Genomic DNA, 18333 nt, shown 5'->3' on the forward strand with positions numbered 1-18333 from the left:
GGTGTTGCATTCAGGCCTGAGGGAGAGAATGCACACCCATTGGAGAACCTAGCCTGGAACTACGTATGCAGCAGTTGGTAAGTGGGATTTTGAGTTGTCTCACTTGGGAGGCAGTAAACATGTTCTATAGGTGGGGAAAAAAGGTAACATGGATTGATTGACTAGAGGAGTACATTGTGGCTGAGACTGCTACTATCAACACACTCATTTCCTCATTTTCTTGGGCTCAGGGACCTTATTTCCCATCCTTCCTTGCAAGAAAGCATGGCCTTGCTGAGTTCTAGACAATGGAATATGAGTGAAAATGAAGTGGCCATTTTCAGGTCTGGACCAAAAAACCTCCTGGGAAATTCTCCATGCTCATCTCCATTTTATGTGGATACTGATGAGCATTGTGACTTTAGAAGCCATGTTTAACGTGGTGAACCCTCAAGATAAAAGGAGTCTTAGTTCTTGAATCACTGCTCAGGTACTTGTTTTGGAATTTATTTGAGCAAGAAAGAAATGTCCTTTAGATATAATAGCTAACATTACCCTTAGCAATACATGAAACTGTCACCTATCCCAACCACACACGAAGCGACCTCTGCCTTATTGGGGGGTATATAAGAGAGGAGGACATATGTTAAATCTCTCAATCCTGACAGTTTTCCTAAGTGAGACCATAATGCTGAATTTTCTTTTTTTTTCTTTTCTTTTCTTTTTTTTTTTTTTTTTGAGATGGAGTCTCACTCCTCTGTCACCCAGGCTGAAGTTCCGTGGCGCGATATCGGCTCACTGAAACCTCTGCCTCCCGGGTTCAAGTGATACACCTGCCTCAGCCTCCCGAGTAGCTGAGATTACAGGCACCTACCACCACACCTGGCTAAGTTTTGTATTTTTAGTAGAGATGGGGTTTCACTATATTGGCCAGGCTTTGGGCTCAATCTCCTGACCTCGTGATCCTCCCGCCTTGGACTCCCGACATAATGCTGAATTTTAAAGGAGAAGTGTCTAAGCTCCATTTGGGCGAAGTGCGCTGGCCCATGAGTGCTGAGCACCTGCCCTTGTTCCCATCTTACTCTACTGGGGAAGCCTTTTGAACCACAGGAGGGAGGAGCCAGCAAGACCCCAAGAGAATTGAAGAGAAGTGAAGTCAAGCAGAATGATAAATTATTAGAGGGGAAGTTAATTTCAGATGTTTTAGTTAGTTATTTCCAACTAAAGGCTCAATCATTTAAGTTATTCTTCACGCCAATTTGGTGACAGAGATATAATTAAAAGTCAGGTCTCCTGTTACGATTTATGACAAAAGAAAATGGACAGGCACACACAGTATTGTTTTAGCAGGCAATTAAGCATGATATTTCTTTAATGTCTCTGGTTTGTCTTAAAATGTTATGCACATTTTTTTCATTCTACATGATAACATAACGTCAGAGATTTTAATGTAAAAGAAAGCTTCAAATTACTTGTGGTAAAAAGAGGACTCTCCAGGAAGATGCCTCATGCCCCTTGGCATCTTGCCACTTGCCCCAGGCATGCACATCTCCCAGTTTAAAAGACACAGCTTGATTATGGATAAAAAGTTATTTTAGTGCTAGGGAATGCTTCCATGGACTTCTCCTCTCCTGATCCCTTTTCTTATAGTCTATGGCCTGTCATCCCCATACCAAGCCCCAGTCCTAGTGAATCAAGCACTGCCAAATTCCTACTCATCCTTTGAGGTTCGGGTCCATCATCATCTCTTCCAGCCAAGCCTTCTATGACCTTCCAAGTCCAGTTGTTCCCTTCCCTAGTGTCTAGTCCACCACATACTAGATCCTGGACATATTAATACCTAGCACACACCTGCCACATTGCAATCAGTCTATTCGCATATTTACCTCTTCCAGAAAGTAGGACACATACAAGCACTCAATAATATTTGTTAAATGAGTGAACTGAGGTGATGGCTGCAGGCTCCCTGGAGCCAATGGCCCAACCTGTCCCCAGCCCCTCCCAGCTGTGGCTGTGAGGGTGGGAGATGAGTGGTCACTTACTGGCTAGGGGAGGGGCTCCGGAGGTAGTGGGCCTGCACCGCCCTCACGTTGGCTTCGTCCTCCTCACTTGGGACTACCTGCTCCTCCTCTGGGTCCTTGCTGGTCGCCATGACAATCTGCCAACCTCTGAAAGTTTGGCAAGAAAAAGGCAGTTAGGGAATTAGGTTCCAGAGGTTTTGTCGGGGGATTAGGTGTGTTGGTGATGTCACCTCAGTGGAACTAGGAATAGGAAGGTCCCAGTGGGCAAAGGACCAACAAGGAAAAACCAGTCAGACCTGGCCCAGCCACTGTTACCGGGACACCAAGAAGTGCACCCTACCATATTAGGAGCCCACCTTGAAGTGACAATATGAAGTGCCAGTGTGGCTCCTTCCACAGATGCCAGCAAGGGAGCAGGCAGAGGAGCTAGCAGGTTACCTGAACTCAGCTCAAGAAGTTGAAGAACAACGACTTCCCTGGACCAGCAAGATTTTTCAGTTAAAATTATAGGGTGTGCATACACACACACCCCTCACCTATGCCCATGCGCACCCCTTTGTCTCTGCTGGGGAAGATGCAGCTGGCCTTCGGTGACTCTAACCAAGGCCACAGGAGGCAGGGCCTTTGGCTCAGGCGTCATCCTGGAGCCTATTAAGGCACATGAAGTATACCAGCAGCTGGTCCCAGCCATCATGGCTGTGCCCTGACACTCAGGGCAAAGCTGCTACTCCTTGTATTATAAGTCCTGGGCTCACCAGGACTGACGAGGGGAGAAGCACACTCACCTCTAACCTGCCTGGGTGTTCCCCACCAAGGGCTGAGGGACCCAGATGCAGTGACCGAAGCTGAAGTTCTGGCCAGTGAGACAGGAACCAACCACCTCCTCTCTCCAGGGCTTCTTCTCCTAGGGGCAGGACAGCTGTTAACAGGAAACCTTAGCCACCCTCTAAATTTAGCCTCTGGCCCCATAGGCTGGCAGATCTCTGGGAGGAAGGAATGCAGGCTCCAGACCCAGGCCCCAAAGCAGTCCTCACTTAACTCTTTCCCTCCTGGCTGATTCTTCAGACACTGACATTTAGCAGCAGAATTGGAAGACCATTTGTGCTTGGTAGATGGAGAACCTAAAAAACAGCTTTTCTCTGGGCTCTCTCTTCAAACTCTCTTGCCTGGGACCGCCTATTCAAAGTTCTTCCAGAAGAGAGTCTAAATCCAAAGATATAGAATAATAAAAAACTTACCACAGCCACATGTCAACCTCAGAGGCCTAAATAAAAGACCAGATATATAGAATGGAAAGGGTCCTCAACAGATAGATATTGGGAGAGCACTGTGGTACAATTAAAGAGTAGTCAGTGTTTGCGATCAGAATTATATTTCTTTTTCTTTTTTTTAGACAGGGTCACACTCTGTTGCCCTGGTGAGAGTGCAGTGGTGCCATCACAGCTCACTGTAGCCTCAATCTCTTGGGGTCAGGTAATCTTCCCACCTCAGCCTCATGAGTAGCTGGGAGTACAGGCACATGCCACCACATTCAGATAATTTTTAAATTTTTTGTAGAGATGGGGTCTCACTATGTTGCCCAGGCTGATCTTGAACTCCTGGGCTGAAGCGATCCATCCACCTCACCCTCCCAAAGTGCTGGGATTACAGGTGTGAGCCACCGTGTCCCACCTACATTTCTTTTAATAGACATGTCTCTGGATGGTCAACTGGACAGTTGCCCTCACCCTCCATGTTTCCTCCCCTCTACTCACACCCCGAGGTGATGATGGGTTGGCCACCCTGGTGACATAAGAATTCTATGAGCTTCATAAATGTCAAATAAGGTATCTTACCCCACTACCCCCTCTATCATCACTATGATCAAAGCAAAGCCAAATAGCCCACACCTCTCATCCCACACATACTATAGTCATCTTTTCATCCATTTATCCATCCATTTACCCAGTTACAAATATTCATTGATTACCTACTACATATGGCACTGTACTTGACCAAAGTTGGTAAGACATGTAGCTTAAAGTTGTCTTTCTTCCTAGTTAGGTGGAACGATGCCTGGTATATAGTATCATTTGAAATGGCTGAATGAATGAGCTCACTGTTTATTAGGAGGAATGAGACACAGACCAAAAATAACTCAAGCATAAGACAGAATGTAGTGTCCTAAAAGAGATCCAGAGTGCTGTGTGAGTTCAAAGGTGAGAAAGAGCCCTTCTGACTGAAGAAATCAGGAAAGACTTCATAGAAGCAGTGGTGATAAATGAGCTGGTTACTAAAGGACAAGTGAGATTATAATAGTAGATATAGTAGGGGAAGGGAATTACCGAGGGGGTGGAATTGGCAAAGTTTTGGGGGTAAGGAAGTATGAATTCTGGGTATGAAAAGATGTCTAACTTGGTCAGAGCATAAATTACAAATTCTGGAAGGTAGACTGTGTTTGAGAACAAATGCTAGAATACCTTAAAAGCCAATTTGTTAGGTTCTGCAGAGTCAGTGATAGGACCGGAGCAGACAAGTAATAGCATCAGGGCTGTGTGTTAGGAAGAATAATTTGGCAAAGATATTATAAAATGTTGGGGCTGAACAATTATGACATATAATAAGATAATTTAACAAGGTGCCTGAGTGAAATGTAATAAACAGAAAACAACAAATTTTGTATGTTAACCAAACCTAGCAGTCAAAAGGATTGATAACAATAATTCATGTAGGATATTATGAATTCATAACACAAAGAAATGCTAGGGGAAATATTTGCAACGCTTATCACATCCAAAAGTTCCTTTCCCTAATATACAAAGAGCTGCTAGAAGTCAACAAGCTAAAGATCAACAACTCAATAGAAATATGGCCAAACGGCTGGACGTGGTGGCTCATACCTGTCATCCCAGCACTTTGGGAGGCTGAGGCAGGACTACTTGAGCCCAGGATTTCCAGACCAGCCTGGTCAATGTAGCAAGACTCTCTCTATATTTTTAAAAATTTATTAAAAAAAGAAATATGGGCAAATGAGCTACCTAGTCTCTCTCTCTCTCTCTCTCTCTCTCTATATATATGATGCACAACTATATTAAAATATTTTCAATTTCACTAATAATTTTTTTTTTTTTGAGATGGAGTTTTGCTCTGTTGCTCAGGCTGGAGTGCAGTGGCACCATCTTGGCTCACTGCAAGCTCTGCCTCCTGGCTTCACCATTCTCCTGCCTCAGTCTCCCAAGTAGCTGGGATTACAGGCTCCCACCACCATGCAAGGCTAATTTTTTGTATTTTTAGTAGAGGCAGGGTTTCATCATGTTAGCCAGGATGGTCTTGATCTCCAGACCTTGTGATCTGCTCACCTCAGCCTCCCAAAGTGCTGGGATTACAGGCGTGAGCCACCATGCCTGGCCTAATTTCACTAATAATTTTTAAAAGTAAATTATATATACATGGTGAGAGGTGACAATGTGCTAATAGCCCTCGATCAGTCTTGGCGCCTCCTCGGCCTTGGTGTCCACTGTAGCCATGCTTGAGGAGCCCTTCAGTCTGCCGCTGCACTGTGGGAGCCCCTCTCTGGGCTGGCCGAGGCGGGAGCCGGCTCCCTCTGCTTGCTGGGAGGTGTGGAGAGGCGCTAGCGGGAACCCGGGCTGTGCACGGCGTTCACAGGCCAGTGCGAGTTCCCAGTGGGTGTGGGCTCAGTGGGCCGCACTGGGAGCGGTCAGCCAGCGCCCAGGCCCTGGGCAGTGAGGTGCTTAGCACCCGGGCCAGCAGCTGCAGAGCGTGCACCCAGTCCCCCAGCACTGCCAGCCCCCCAGCTCGGAGCTCGAATTCTTGCAGGGCCTCAGTCGCCTCCCCAAGTGGCAGGGCTTGGGACCTGCAGCCCACCATACCAGAGCCCTCCCCCTGTCCCCGGGCTCCCGCGTGGCCTGAGCCTCCCTGATGGGCGCCATCCCCTGCTCTACAGTGCCTGATCCCATCAACCACCCAATGACTGAGGAGTGCCCCCGGCAGCCCAGACTGGGAGGCAAGCTCCGCCCGTGGCCCCCAGGTGGGATCCACTAAGCGAAGCCAGCTGGGCTCCTGAGTCAGGTGGGGACTTAGAGAACTTTTATGTCTTGCTGGAGGGTTGTATATGCAATAATCAGCACTCTGTCTAGCTCAAGGTTTGTAAACACAGCAACCAGTGCTCTGTGTCTAGCTAATCTAGTGGGGACTTGGAGAACTAATGCATCTAAAGGATTATAAATGCACCAATCAGCACTCTCTGTCTAGTTCAAGGTTTGTAAATGCACCAATCAGTGCTCTGTGTCTAGCTAATCTAGTGGGGATTTGGAGAACTTTTGTGTCTAGCTAGAGGATTGTAAATGCACCAATCAGCACTCTGTCAAAGTGGGCCAATCAGCTCTCTGTAAAATGGACCAATCAGCTCTCTGTAAAATAGACCAATCAGCTGTCTGTAAAACGGACCAATCAGCAGGATGTGCGTGGGGTCCGATAAGGAAATAGAAGGAGGCTGCCCGAGCTAGCCGTGAAGACCTGCTGGGGTCCTTTTCAGCTGTGGGAAGTTTGTTCTTTCACTCTTGGCAATAAATCTTGCTGCTGTTCACTGTTTGGGTCTATGCTGCCTTTATGAGCTGTAACACTAACCGCAAAAGTCTACAGCTTCACTTCTGAAGCCAGCAAGGCCTCGAACCCACTGGAAGGAACAGACAACTCCAGATGCGCTGCCTTTAAGAACTGTAACACTCACTGTAAAGGTCTGCAGCTTCCTTCCTTAAGTCAGCAAGACCACGAACCCATGAGAAGAAAGAAACCCTGGGCACATCTGAACACCTTAAGGAACAAACTCCGGACACACCTTCTTTAAGAACTGTAACACTCACCACCAGGGTCTGAGGCTTCATTCTTGAAGTCAGCGAGTCCAAGAATCCACCAATTCCGGATGCAATGGGATATCATGTTCACTTAGATTGGCGATGAGCAGAAAGTTTGATAACTGTGTCATAAATATTTGGTAGCTGTGTCAATGAGTGTGTGGGGAGATAGTCATCTTCATATGCTGCTAATAGGAATGTAGGCTGTAAAATTCTCATGGTAGCTACTTTAGCAATATCTATAAAAATTACAAATATGTATAACTTTTCAGTGAGTCATTTCAGCAATTTTACTTTTAAGAATTTATCTTACATGTATAATCACAACACGTGAAATATCGTACACATAATAGATATTGGTTGCAATCTTTTCATAATTGTGAAAGAGGAAGAAAAAATCTTAAAAGTAGTTTGGTTAAATAAATCATGTCACTCATATACAGTGAAATATCGCCATTTTAAATAGATGATGGTGGTTTTATACATACCAATACAAAAAGCTTTCTAAAACCTTTCATTAAATGAAAAATGAATAAATCATTGCAGAACAGTGTATATGGCGCACTATCATTTGCGCCTATTCTATCATATATCTAGAATATCTATGGAAGAAACCAGCAACAGCCGCTGCTCCTGGAGAATTATGGTCCCACACCACTGATCATTCTTTCAGTAGGGTGACCATCATCCCAATTTGCTTGGGACTGAGGGGGTTCCTTTTGGTTTGAAAACCAGGACAGTCCTAGGAAAACTGAGACGAGTTGGTCACGTGTCCCCAAGATGATCTTCTTTCACTTATGAACTTGCTACTTTCCCAATCAGGATATAAACTCTGAGGGGAGAGACTTCCTGTTTTCTTCATGACTATATCTCTAGTGCACTGTGGGGTGGAGGTTGTAGAAGAGGAGAGAAGTAGAGAAACAGATCACATTGTGTCTTGAAGTGTTTCAGCAAATATGGGCAACACCTTTCTTTTACTAGCTTGGAACCCTGCCTCTGAGGGCATTTCTCTTTTTATTATTTATTTCCTGTCAGTTATAAGGCCTACCCCTTTGTGAGCAGTCTAGGACTTTGTACACCTGCTAAGTAGGGAGAAGGCAGGGGAGGTGGCTGGTTTAAGGGAAACTCAATGGAAGTAGGGAAGACTCCTCTTGGGACCTTTGGAGTAGGTGATGCATGAGCCCAGCCCCAGCTCACCTGCCAATCTAGCTGAGGCTGGGCAGAGGTGGGTGGGAAGAGAGAAAACTGCAGGGACCTCCAGTTGGGCCAGGCCAGAGGCTGCCTTAACCAGACAGCTCAGACCTGTCTGATGGCTGCCAGTGACAGGCTAGGTTTAGGGCAGAGAAGAAGCAAGACCATGGTGGGGAAGATGTGGCCTGTGCTGTGGATGCTCTGTGCAGGTGAGTAGGCCCCTTTTCTGTCCAGTGCCCAGGGGTGGGTGAGACGTGGGGACCTAGGGCTGAGGGAGAGGCTCTCCCAAAGCCTTCCCAGGAAGGGCCTCCAGCAACACAGCGGTGTTCCTGCTGGGCAGAATTACACATTCCGGGCCAGTGCCCAGAATCAGAATGGTTTTTATTTGCATATTAGTAAATAACATTCTAGCCTATTGCTGACGTGAAGAATTCAAAGTACTCTCAAGACCGTATTTTCTTATCCCAAATTAGATTATAGGATCAGACACAGAATTTGACAGTGGGGACAAAGTATTTGAAATCCGATTTGTCCTAGAAAATCCAGGGTGTGTGGATCTAGATACGTTCATTATCTAGTATATTAACGTTTGTGTTAAAATCAGAGAAAAAGACAGGAAACTGAGGCAGAAGAGACAGTGCAACTTATCCAGTATCATTCGCAGAGCAAGAGAAGATTCAAACCCTAAAAACAAACAACAAACTAGAAGGGTCTTTTCCAAAGGCCAAAGCTCCTTGCCGCTTCTGGGACCCTGGTCATTGAAAACTCTGGGACTCGGAGCATTTCCCTCTGGGAGGGAAACCTCCCAGAATAAAATCAGACATTCATGAGTATATGGTTGAATCCAAATCAAGTACTTAATAGCACAGTGTTGTGTGGGAACCTATGGAGTGTCTAAGATTTAGAATGGAAGTCTTGGCATTAAGGTTCCAACTATTTTGCTGGGCATCGGAAGGAAATAGAATGGAGAGAGGGAAGTTGAGAGATGCAGGGTTTGGGAAAGTTTAGGAATATCTTTGGTTTAGTGTATTTGGCCGTCACCTTGCAATTCAGACCCTGTTGAGGACTTCCAGAATCCAGCAGCAATGGGGAGGAGAAGAGCTATACAGGAAACTCAGGAGCACTAAGCCTCGGGAAGTGGAAACCCGGAGACTGGTTTAGAGCTCACTTTTTAGCATACACAGGAAAGCTCAGGGCCACGTGGCCTACAGCTCATCGTGGTTCTCCCAGGTCCTAGATACGCTCATCTCTCAACACCTGGCGTTGGGGCTCTTGAGGGAAGGGCAGCCTGCTGCTGGGGAAGGGCTGGATCACATGGTTTGTAGGAAGATCTGGGTAAGATCATTAGCTCAGGCTGGCTCAAGTCCATCTGACTGAAGGCAGGAAGCCCCTCCTCATCCACCAAGATGGACTGGTTGGCTCATTCCTTTATCCGAACAACTCTTTACTGAGCACATAGTTTGTGCAGGCGCCATAGAAGTGAGGAGGCTGGAATGATTAGTCATAATCGGGCCCATCTCAGCCATCAGATTCAGGCAAGGAGGATGCTTCAGGGCCTGAGGGAGGGAGGCTGAAGGAAACACCCACCCTTCCCTGACTGGGCCAGTGATTCTCCCATCTTCTCCTGGTAAGCCAGAAGCTGCTCCACGCCTGCACCACCCCAACTCCCAACACATAGCCCCACACTTGTAGTCTGGCTACAACCCATGCATGAATAAAAAGAAGAAAATTTGGCTTAGAAAAAAGATCTTAAAACGAAATGCTCACCCAGCTTGGAGGGAAAAATGGCCTTAACTCTGAATTGCCTGGAACAGGACATTTTGCTTCTTCCTATGAGAAGGCAGGTGGCCCCTGGGGAACGCACCCAGCAGAACAAGTCTTGGGAATGTTTTCAGACACACTGATGGAGTGTCTTCTACCTCTGCCCCATACCCCCCCCACAGCCTGCCCAGCCGAGAATCATTTGCCCACCACCGTTTCTTCCTCCATATCTTACATTAAGAAGAAGGGACCAGAGCAGTGGGGCAGGAAAAGCCAGGCTTGGTGGTCAACTCGAAGCATATAGACAGAGTTTACTAAATAGTGAAATAGCCATTGCCACTGCAGGTGAGCAAGGAAGACCTTCAAAGGTTGAACAAAAGCAACCAGGCAGTCCTCCCCACCATGCGTCATGAGAGGACACCACCACCTCCTTTGCGCAGGTAGCGGAGACCCAGGTAGGAGCAGGGACATTCGGAAAGGCTTCCTGGAGGAGGTGGAGCTTGAGTTGGGTTCCAGAGGACCTACTGGGCTTTTCTCTTCTTTCTCTTCCCATCTGACCTTTCCCAGGAATTGATTCTGCTAAGACCTGGGCAGGGAAGCACTGCACTGATGAACGGGTCCCAGGACTCAAGTGGTGTTCGAGGAAGCAGAAGCTATTCATAGGGTCCCATGCAGGGGGCACAAATGTAAGGTGGTGCTTTTAAACTAGAGAGTGTAAAACCGACTAAGAGTTGGTCTGCTTTTTTTTTTTTTTTTTTTTTCTGTGAGACAGTCTCGCTCTGTTGCCCAGGCTAGAGTGCAGTAGTGGTGTGATCTCAGCTCACTGCAACCTCCGTCCCCCAGGATCAAGAAATTCTCCTGCCTCAGTCTCCTGAGTAGCTGGGATTACAGGCTTGCACCACCATGCGTGGCTAATTTTTTGTATTTTTAGTAGAGACAGGGTTTCACTACGCTGACCAAACTGGTCTTGAACTCCTGACCTCGGTATCTGCCTGCCTCTACCTCCCAAAGTGCTAGGATTACAGGCTTGAGCCACTGTTGATCTGCTTTTTATGATTACCATGTGCTGACAATTCTAAACAGAGTCAGTGACACAACAGACCTCCATGCCTGGGAAACGCTCCACCCGTCCCTCCTGACACTCCACTGCCATCCCAAGGGATCAAATGGGGCTGACCCCATTGCCTCTTAACTGACTATGGTATGGGCAAATGACTTCACCTTGCTAAAGTCTTCTTGCACAGTCTTCTAGTCTGAAATGGAGAGGGTGTAAAATTCACGCTGTGCCCCAACAGGGCTATTACGGGTACTAAATGAGTTTGCACATGTAAAAATCTTAGAACAGTACCTGACACATAATAACCACTCAATAAATGCCAGTTATGAGTGCAGTTATTGTTATTACTGTGGGGAAATGTAAGTTACAGAAAATTAGTAGACTTTGGTGACCAATCACCTGAGAGCTCTGAGATGGCAGACACGTGCCAAGAAAGGGAGTCAGAGGTCACTGTGGGCGAACCCTAAATTATCACCCAAAAAGCCGCCCTGTGCTGCCCTCTCCACAAGGCTGTTAGAGAAAATGCTCCAATGTGTGCACAAAATCAAGGCACTTCCATTTCAGGATTTTTTTTCAGCCACCAGACTTCATGAAAGATTTGACGTGCTGCAATGTACCGCCGCATGAAAAGGGATACATAAAGAGGAAAGCTCCAGGAGAAAAAAGTCACTGAACAGCTCTGCTCAGAGACAGTGAAACCTTTGAAGACCCGATCTCTCTCACACACACACTTACTTACACACCCCACCTTCCTAGAATGAGAGAAAGCTTCCTTGTTTTTCTAAGTTAAATGAGAAAAACTCAGGAGAACTTTAACCTGGGAAAGGTGCCTGCCTGTCAGAGATGCAATCAGGATTAAAATGTCCTACTGTAGTCTCAGTCCCAGCCTCAATGGAGAAAGGATGTAATGAATGGTCCATTTAAGAGGGGTAAGTGTTCAAAAGAGGAAGAATAATAGTTTAGGCCAGTGGCTCTCAACCTTGGTTGCCCATCAGCCTAACCTGGAAAGTGAAAATACAGATGCCCAGTCTCCCCCATACCTTCTGAGTCAGGATCCAGAGGGGCAGGGTCTGGGTTTCTCTTTGGTTGTTGAAAAGTTACCCAGGTGATTCTGATGTGCAGTCTAGGTGTAGACACACAAATTGGAACTTGAGGAAAAGTCGGTTTAATGAACAGTTGCCTCTAATACACTGCGTGTGACTTTCAGCTCTGTTTTGCGTCATCTGACTGCTTCTCTGAGTTACTGTCCAATTCCCTCAATTTAGGGGGCTCGATTGTATGCGTTCTCCCACATTAGTGTGCATACAAGTCATCTGAGGATCTTGTTAAAATGCAGATGCTTCAGTATGTCCAGGGTAGGACCTGAGATTCTGCATTTCTAATGAGCTCCCAGCGGATGATACTCCTGGTCCAGGGACCACAGAGTCTGAGAAGCAAGGCCCTAGGGAAGAATTGGTTCATAGGCACAGGTGTGATCCTCATCTTGCCTTTGCCCAGCAGAGTCCCTTCTCAGGGCTTTTTGGTAATACAATCATGCTGCCTATTGTGATGCTGGTCACCAGGAAGCCTGGGGAAAGTGTGCCTGGCCCAGCATGTACTTGTAATCCTGGCAGTGTTTGACCTGGCTAATCTCTTCCTCGTTCCTGAAACACTCTATTCTGTTGGTTCCCATGAGACTTCCTCTCCTTGTTCTCCTCCTACATCTCTGGACTTGATCTTTCCATGTCTCCTTAGCAGCCTCATTCTCCTCTGCCCTACCATGAAATGTCAGAGTCCCCCAGGCTCTCCTATTGTCACTCTACGTCCACCTCCACTTCCAAAGCTTTAGTTGCCACCCATTCCCAGCTGACTTATAAATTTCTGTCTTCAAACTCAACATCTCTCCTGAGCTATTGTCTCACAAGTCCAACAGCCCACATGACTTCTCAACCTAGATTTGCGGAACACTGCGAACTCTCAAACTGAAAACAAAACTCATGATCTTTGTCCCCAAACCTGGGTCCCCAAACCTCTCTCAATAAATGACAAACTGTCTATTCAGGAAGGAAAACCAGAAACCTAGCAGTTATCTGTTACATTTCCTATTGCTGTGTAATAAATCACTCCAACATTTAGTGACTTAAAATAATAGTAATCTTTTATTTTGCTCTTAAATTAGCAATTTGGGTGGTGCTTGGCAGGGACAGCTTGTCTTTGCTTTATGCAGTATCAGCTGGGTTGGCTTAACCAGCATTGGAAGACCCACTTCCAAGATGATGCACTCACTGGCTAACAAACTGGTATATAGTCTAGTTCCTCTCTCCAGGGGCCTCTCCACAGACGAGCTTGTGTCTCCTCATAACGTGATGGCTGGATTTCAAGAGTAAACATCTAAAGAGACAAGAAGTTAAAGCTGCTGGTTTCTTAAGGCAAAGCCCAGGAACTGACCCAGCATCGCTTCTGTCATATTCTGTTGAGAAGCAGTCACAGAACCCAACTCAAGGGAGAGAATAAGAACACCTTTTCATGAGAACAGTTTAAAAGAATTTGGGTACCACATTTTAAAACCGCCACATCACCCTTGATCTCTTTGTCCCCCACCTACAAATTCAGATCATCACTTTGTGTGATGATTTTAGCTCTCCAGCATTTCTTCAGTCTGCCCGTTTTTCTCCATATCCTCTGCCACCTCCTGCTCTACACTGCCTCGCCTAAGCTACTGCCACAGCTGCCTCGCTTGCCTCCTGAGTCTGTTTGCCCTTCTCCTAACTGCTCTCTACCCTGGAGCCAGAATGATCTTGTAAAATAAAATCATGACCATGTCACTACCTCTGCTTAAAGCCCTTCCGTAACTTCCCATGACTGTTAGGATAAAGACTCAGATAAGGGTCAGGCCCAGCCTACATTTCTGGCTGCACTGGCCGTGTATGGTGTGATTTGAGTTGCTTGTAGGAGGGTCTTGATGGGGGCAGGAAATCTGGCTGAAAGGGCGCATAGCAGGATTTGTCCTCAACTACTTGGATGAGACAAGGAAGCTGTTTTTATTTGTCCTGTATTTGGACAAGTTTACTTGGATTGATAGTGGGAGGCTAAAGGATATCATATGGGGAATCATATACCCCCCAAAACCTCCCTGGTGCCATAGCTACACACTGGCTTGTGTTAGTTTCTGAAACATGCCTCGCCTTCTGCCACCCCCTGACCTCTGCACGATGCCCTTCCCTCACACCTCTTTTCCTATTTTCTCATGATTCACTCCTGCTTATGTTTCAATCTCAGCTCAAAAGGCCCTTCCTCAGGGTACCCTCTCTGTTATATCCTCCCATCCAATGCATGACACTTGTTACTGTGGTGGTTTTATATTTCTTTCTATGATTATTTATTTATTACACCGTCCCTGGAACAGTGAACGTGTGAGAGCAGGAACTGCATCTGTCACTGCCCCACGTTGTATTCCCAGAGTCTGGCATAGTGCCCAGGACACAGGCTCCCAGCAGCCATTTGCTGGATACGTGTTAGTGAATGAGTGCCGACCCTTCTGAACCTCCCCTGGCAGCAGGCTGGCTGGCTTCACCATTTCCTATCCTGCCTTTCCTGCTTTTCTTCCTCCTCCAGGCTGCCCCTGCTTGTCTCCAAGCTCCACGTTCCTAATCTCACTTGCTTCTCTCAGAATGGTCCTGCCTCACTTTCCTTTCCTGGGTTTGATAGATAAGAGGCATTAGCTAGTTAGGGAGATGGATTAATCCACAGGTTAAGGTGACTTAGAGAAGGTCACTTAGTGTGTCTTCCCTGCCTCTCAGACATCACCTGCATTTTAGCAGGAGCTTCTGTGCCTTCTGTCAATGATGGAAGTTTCAGTATCCCAACAGCTGGTGTAGGACATAGTGGACTTGCGGGGAAGTTCAGTTGCCCCTCAAGCCACCCCAGGTTGGCAGCACTCAGGTTTGGCCCTCCATCGTCTTCTCTCTGCTTGCTCTGTGGGGCTTGTCTCTGTTCCCAGATCACCCTTTCTCCTCTCTGCCTGGGGCACCAACCGTCAGGCTTGGAACCCGCCTCCTTCCTGAGGTGTTTCCCTCTCCTCTCCTACCCAGTAACCTTTGGGCTGCTTCCTCCTTTTCTGCCCTGCTGAGTCAGGGATGCCATAAACACCGGGCATGGGCAGAACATGATGACAGACAGACGCTTCCCATTAGGGCCATCACAAAGTTCACTGGGAGAGGAGCATAAAATGTTTATCCGTTGGCTAGAGCTCACGCCCTGCACCTGCCCACCGACATATCTGTCTGCACTTGGGGAGCAGGTGACACTTCCTGTGAGCAAAGCTGGCTTTCCACCTGTGCCCTGGATCTTCGCCTCCTCTCAGGTCCCCTCCCAGGCTAAGGTCTTGCTCCATCTGGTGTCTCCTGCACTTTCAGTCTCTTCCTTGCTGGGAGCACCTTCTCTATAACCTACAAACCCACCCCTGTCTCTCCATCTTCAATCCCAGAGGGGCTAAAGAAATCTGCTCAGGATCCTCTGTGCCCCTCTGGTCTCAGCTTTCTCATCGTCCAGTGTTAGATGAGCTCCTGACAAAATAGGCTGCCCTCACTGTCTCTACTTCTTCACCTCCTAGTTGGCTTTATTGTTAAAAGAGGGATGTATGTTTGTTACAGAGCATTTGGGAAAGGAAAGTACACATAGAAGAAATCTCAGATTGCTCCATGGTCTCAGAAGCCACAGATAACTGTTATTAGTACTGTATTTTGGTATATTTTCTTCTAAAAATATTCTCTGTCTCTCTGTCTGTGATTGTGTGGGATTGGGACACTGTTGTACGTACAGTTTTGCATCCTGCTTTGTTCCCTTATATATGCAGTCCTGCACCGTGAATTGAATCCCTTGGGAGCTATGTCAAGTTCTACCTCCTCCATAAGCCTTCCATTAAATATTCTTTTCCTGGTTTTAACTCAGCTCCTCCCCTCTCCCCCTACACGCCTCATTCTCTTAACACTTGCACTTTAACACTTAATTAGGCTCTATTAGGATGCTGGCTGACAGTAACTTCTGACTGCTTCCTAAGTAGAGATTGTGCCACAGACCACTCAATCAACAAGACCTTATTAGGACCCAGCTCAGTGTAGACACGCGGGTCGAGCCGACGAGTGGTGGATATAAGAGAAGTCTGAGACTCAGACCCTGCTCCAAGGAGCCTGCCATCTGTTGAGTGAAGGAGCCTGATGCACAGCCCATATCAACATGAGAACTACATGTGCCTGGGACACATCTGCCCGAAGTGGCTCGGGAAAGCTAGCCAGCAGGAAGGGCTGGGGTGGTCCTGGTGGGCTTCCAAGATGGAGTGTGGACATACCTCTGATCATTTTCCTGGTGCCTTGCACTAAACTAGGACATTAGGAGAATTTTATTGGATTGATCTGAATTTATAGATGCCTAAAGAATCATGTTGAATGAACGGTTCAACATTTATTGAGCCCTAAACCACCTCCCTCCCAGCCTCTCAATCTCTCCTCTCTCAGGGGCCAGTTTGAGAGCCTGCAGGGGCTGTTACCCCTGCCTATAAAGGAAGGACAAATCAACCTGTGTGTGCGAACTGCCTTCTTCTCCCTAGAGACCAGCACTTTCTCAACACCAGAGCATAGTACTTGGTCCTGGGGCTGGCTGGGTCCCTTCTGGCCTCCAGAATCTCCTCCCTAAGAACGTGGTTTCTCTGAGCAAATGGATTTTCCTAAGTGGAGGCATTAATGCCAATTTCCCAAGGGCTCACATAATGTGCTATGTATGCCTCAAGCCGCCGGTTCCATCAAGCATTTCATTATCTTCCAATGTATTACTTTCCATTTAGTTCTCAAGAGATCGTTTATTATCTTCTTAATAAACCTTAATTTTTTACAAGCAATCATTGAGACCTCAAGCTGGCTCCCCATACCGACCCCCTTAGGGAGGGGAAATAACCTCTCCCATTTCCAGCTGGGGTATCTTGCAGACTCCACTTCCCATCTCTGGGGCTCCTTTGGTCCTTTATTTTACTTTTGGTCAGTTTCCAGCAATTCATTGAATAGGTTCTTCCACCAAGTTTCTCTGGTTTTAAATCCTACCCATCCTGTAAGCTTAAATTCTTTATAACTCATTCATTTGCTGTCAGAAAGCACATATTGAGACCTTTTACGTGTTAGGCACTTTGCTGAGCTCTGGGGATATGAAGATGGAGAAAACACAGGGCAGTGGAGGAGAGAGACTTGACAACCTAGATTGCCTGTAGAGTCCTTTATGTCCCAGGGTAAAGGATGTGCACTTTATGTGAAGTCATTCAACCCTCTCACAACCTGGAGTTAGATAATATGATGACGCTCACTTTACAGTTGAGGAAACTGAAGCCCAGAGAAGTTAATTCAGTTGCGTAAAGTTACACAGTTAGGAAAAGTAAGAAAGAGGGTTCCAACCTGTATAGTTTGGCTCCAGCATTTGTGCTCTTGGCCATGCTGCTGTATTGTATAATAAAGTTTTACGAGAGAGAAGCACTAGGAGGCAGGAAGCCATGGGTAGTAGGTGACGCAAAGGACAGAGTTATCAATTCTTCTTGGGAAGGTTGAGGCATCTTCTTTAGGACAATGCATGTGCTATCACGCAAGAGATTGTTATGATTCCTTCCTTGCAAGTAAAGGCGCTTGCACTTCTAACTTGTATACCCCTGGAGGCTAACACATTGATACATTATTAGTTAGTAACACCTTACAGTAAATTAGCTTATAGGATGGATGCTCTTCTTGACCATCAGAAGAGCTCAGCCTTGACAAGGAGAGTAGGGGAGAGAGGATGGAAGAAAGAAAATGTCTACAGCATGACGGGCATAGGGCAAAGGGAGTGACTGGATGGGAGAGCCACAACTACTGGGAGGAGGGTGGGCTCTGGGCAACTGGAGACGTGATACTGAATGCCGACCTAGACAAGGAAGTAGAAAGCGAGGGAGCTGGAAGACTCTAAAAATGAGCTTCACTTCTCAACTTCCTCATCCCAGCTTAGATGTCCTACCTGGTGCTTTGGTCTCATTCACTGAGTAGGGATGCAAAGACCCCCGGAAGAGAAAATGAGGGAAGCAGCGCTAATAAGCATAAAGCCTGTGGAAAGAAGTAAAAGAAATTGGATTTATTCCAGATGGAAGTGAAAAAGCTGGTGATTGCAAACATCAGAAGCCTCTAAACTTACAATGGGAAATTATTAAAAAGTCCAGCCAAATGTCTTCATTGCCAGTAATGTCAGAACAAGAGGCTATTGACTGAATGGGTGGAAAGGATTTAGGCTAACTATGAAGGATTCCCAAGATGGCTGTTGGCATAAAGTTTTTAAACACGGAATAACTTCTCGTCTCAAATTATGGAAAATGTAAGTGTGCCTCAGGGCATGGGATGAGCTTTTTAAGATCCTTCTCAGGTTTACAAATAACTTTGAAAGAGTGCTCCATATTTGTGCAAGTTTTTTTTTTTTTTTTTTTTTTTTT

General features: G+C 46.5%; 2 protein-coding genes across 2 annotated transcripts in view; one reads left to right on the forward strand and one right to left on the reverse strand.

Annotated features, from left to right (window-relative positions):
• Positions 1–2903, reverse strand: part of STYXL2 (serine/threonine/tyrosine interacting like 2) — a 42846-nt gene extending 39943 nt beyond the window's left edge. The window contains exons 1-2 of the mRNA XM_017867613.1: positions 2786–2903; positions 2022–2147 (exon numbers count right to left, since the gene is read on the reverse strand). Of these exons, the coding sequence (XP_017723102.1) occupies positions 2022–2131 (110 nt within the window). The 5' untranslated portion in view covers positions 2132–2147; positions 2786–2903. The remainder of the gene's footprint in view (positions 1–2021; positions 2148–2785) is intronic.
• A 4994-nt stretch (positions 2904–7897) lies between these two features.
• The window catches only part of GPA33 (glycoprotein A33), a 42662-nt gene continuing 32226 nt past the window's right edge, over positions 7898–18333 (forward strand). The window contains exon 1 of the mRNA XM_017867614.1: positions 7898–8253. Coding sequence (XP_017723103.1) covers positions 8163–8253 — 91 coding nt within the window. The 5' untranslated portion in view covers positions 7898–8162. The remainder of the gene's footprint in view (positions 8254–18333) is intronic.

This window comes from Rhinopithecus bieti, unplaced genomic scaffold, assembly GCF_001698545.2.
Source record: "Rhinopithecus bieti isolate Rb0 unplaced genomic scaffold, ASM169854v2 scaffold_3763, whole genome shotgun sequence".
Taxonomy (NCBI): Eukaryota; Metazoa; Chordata; class Mammalia; order Primates; family Cercopithecidae; genus Rhinopithecus; species Rhinopithecus bieti.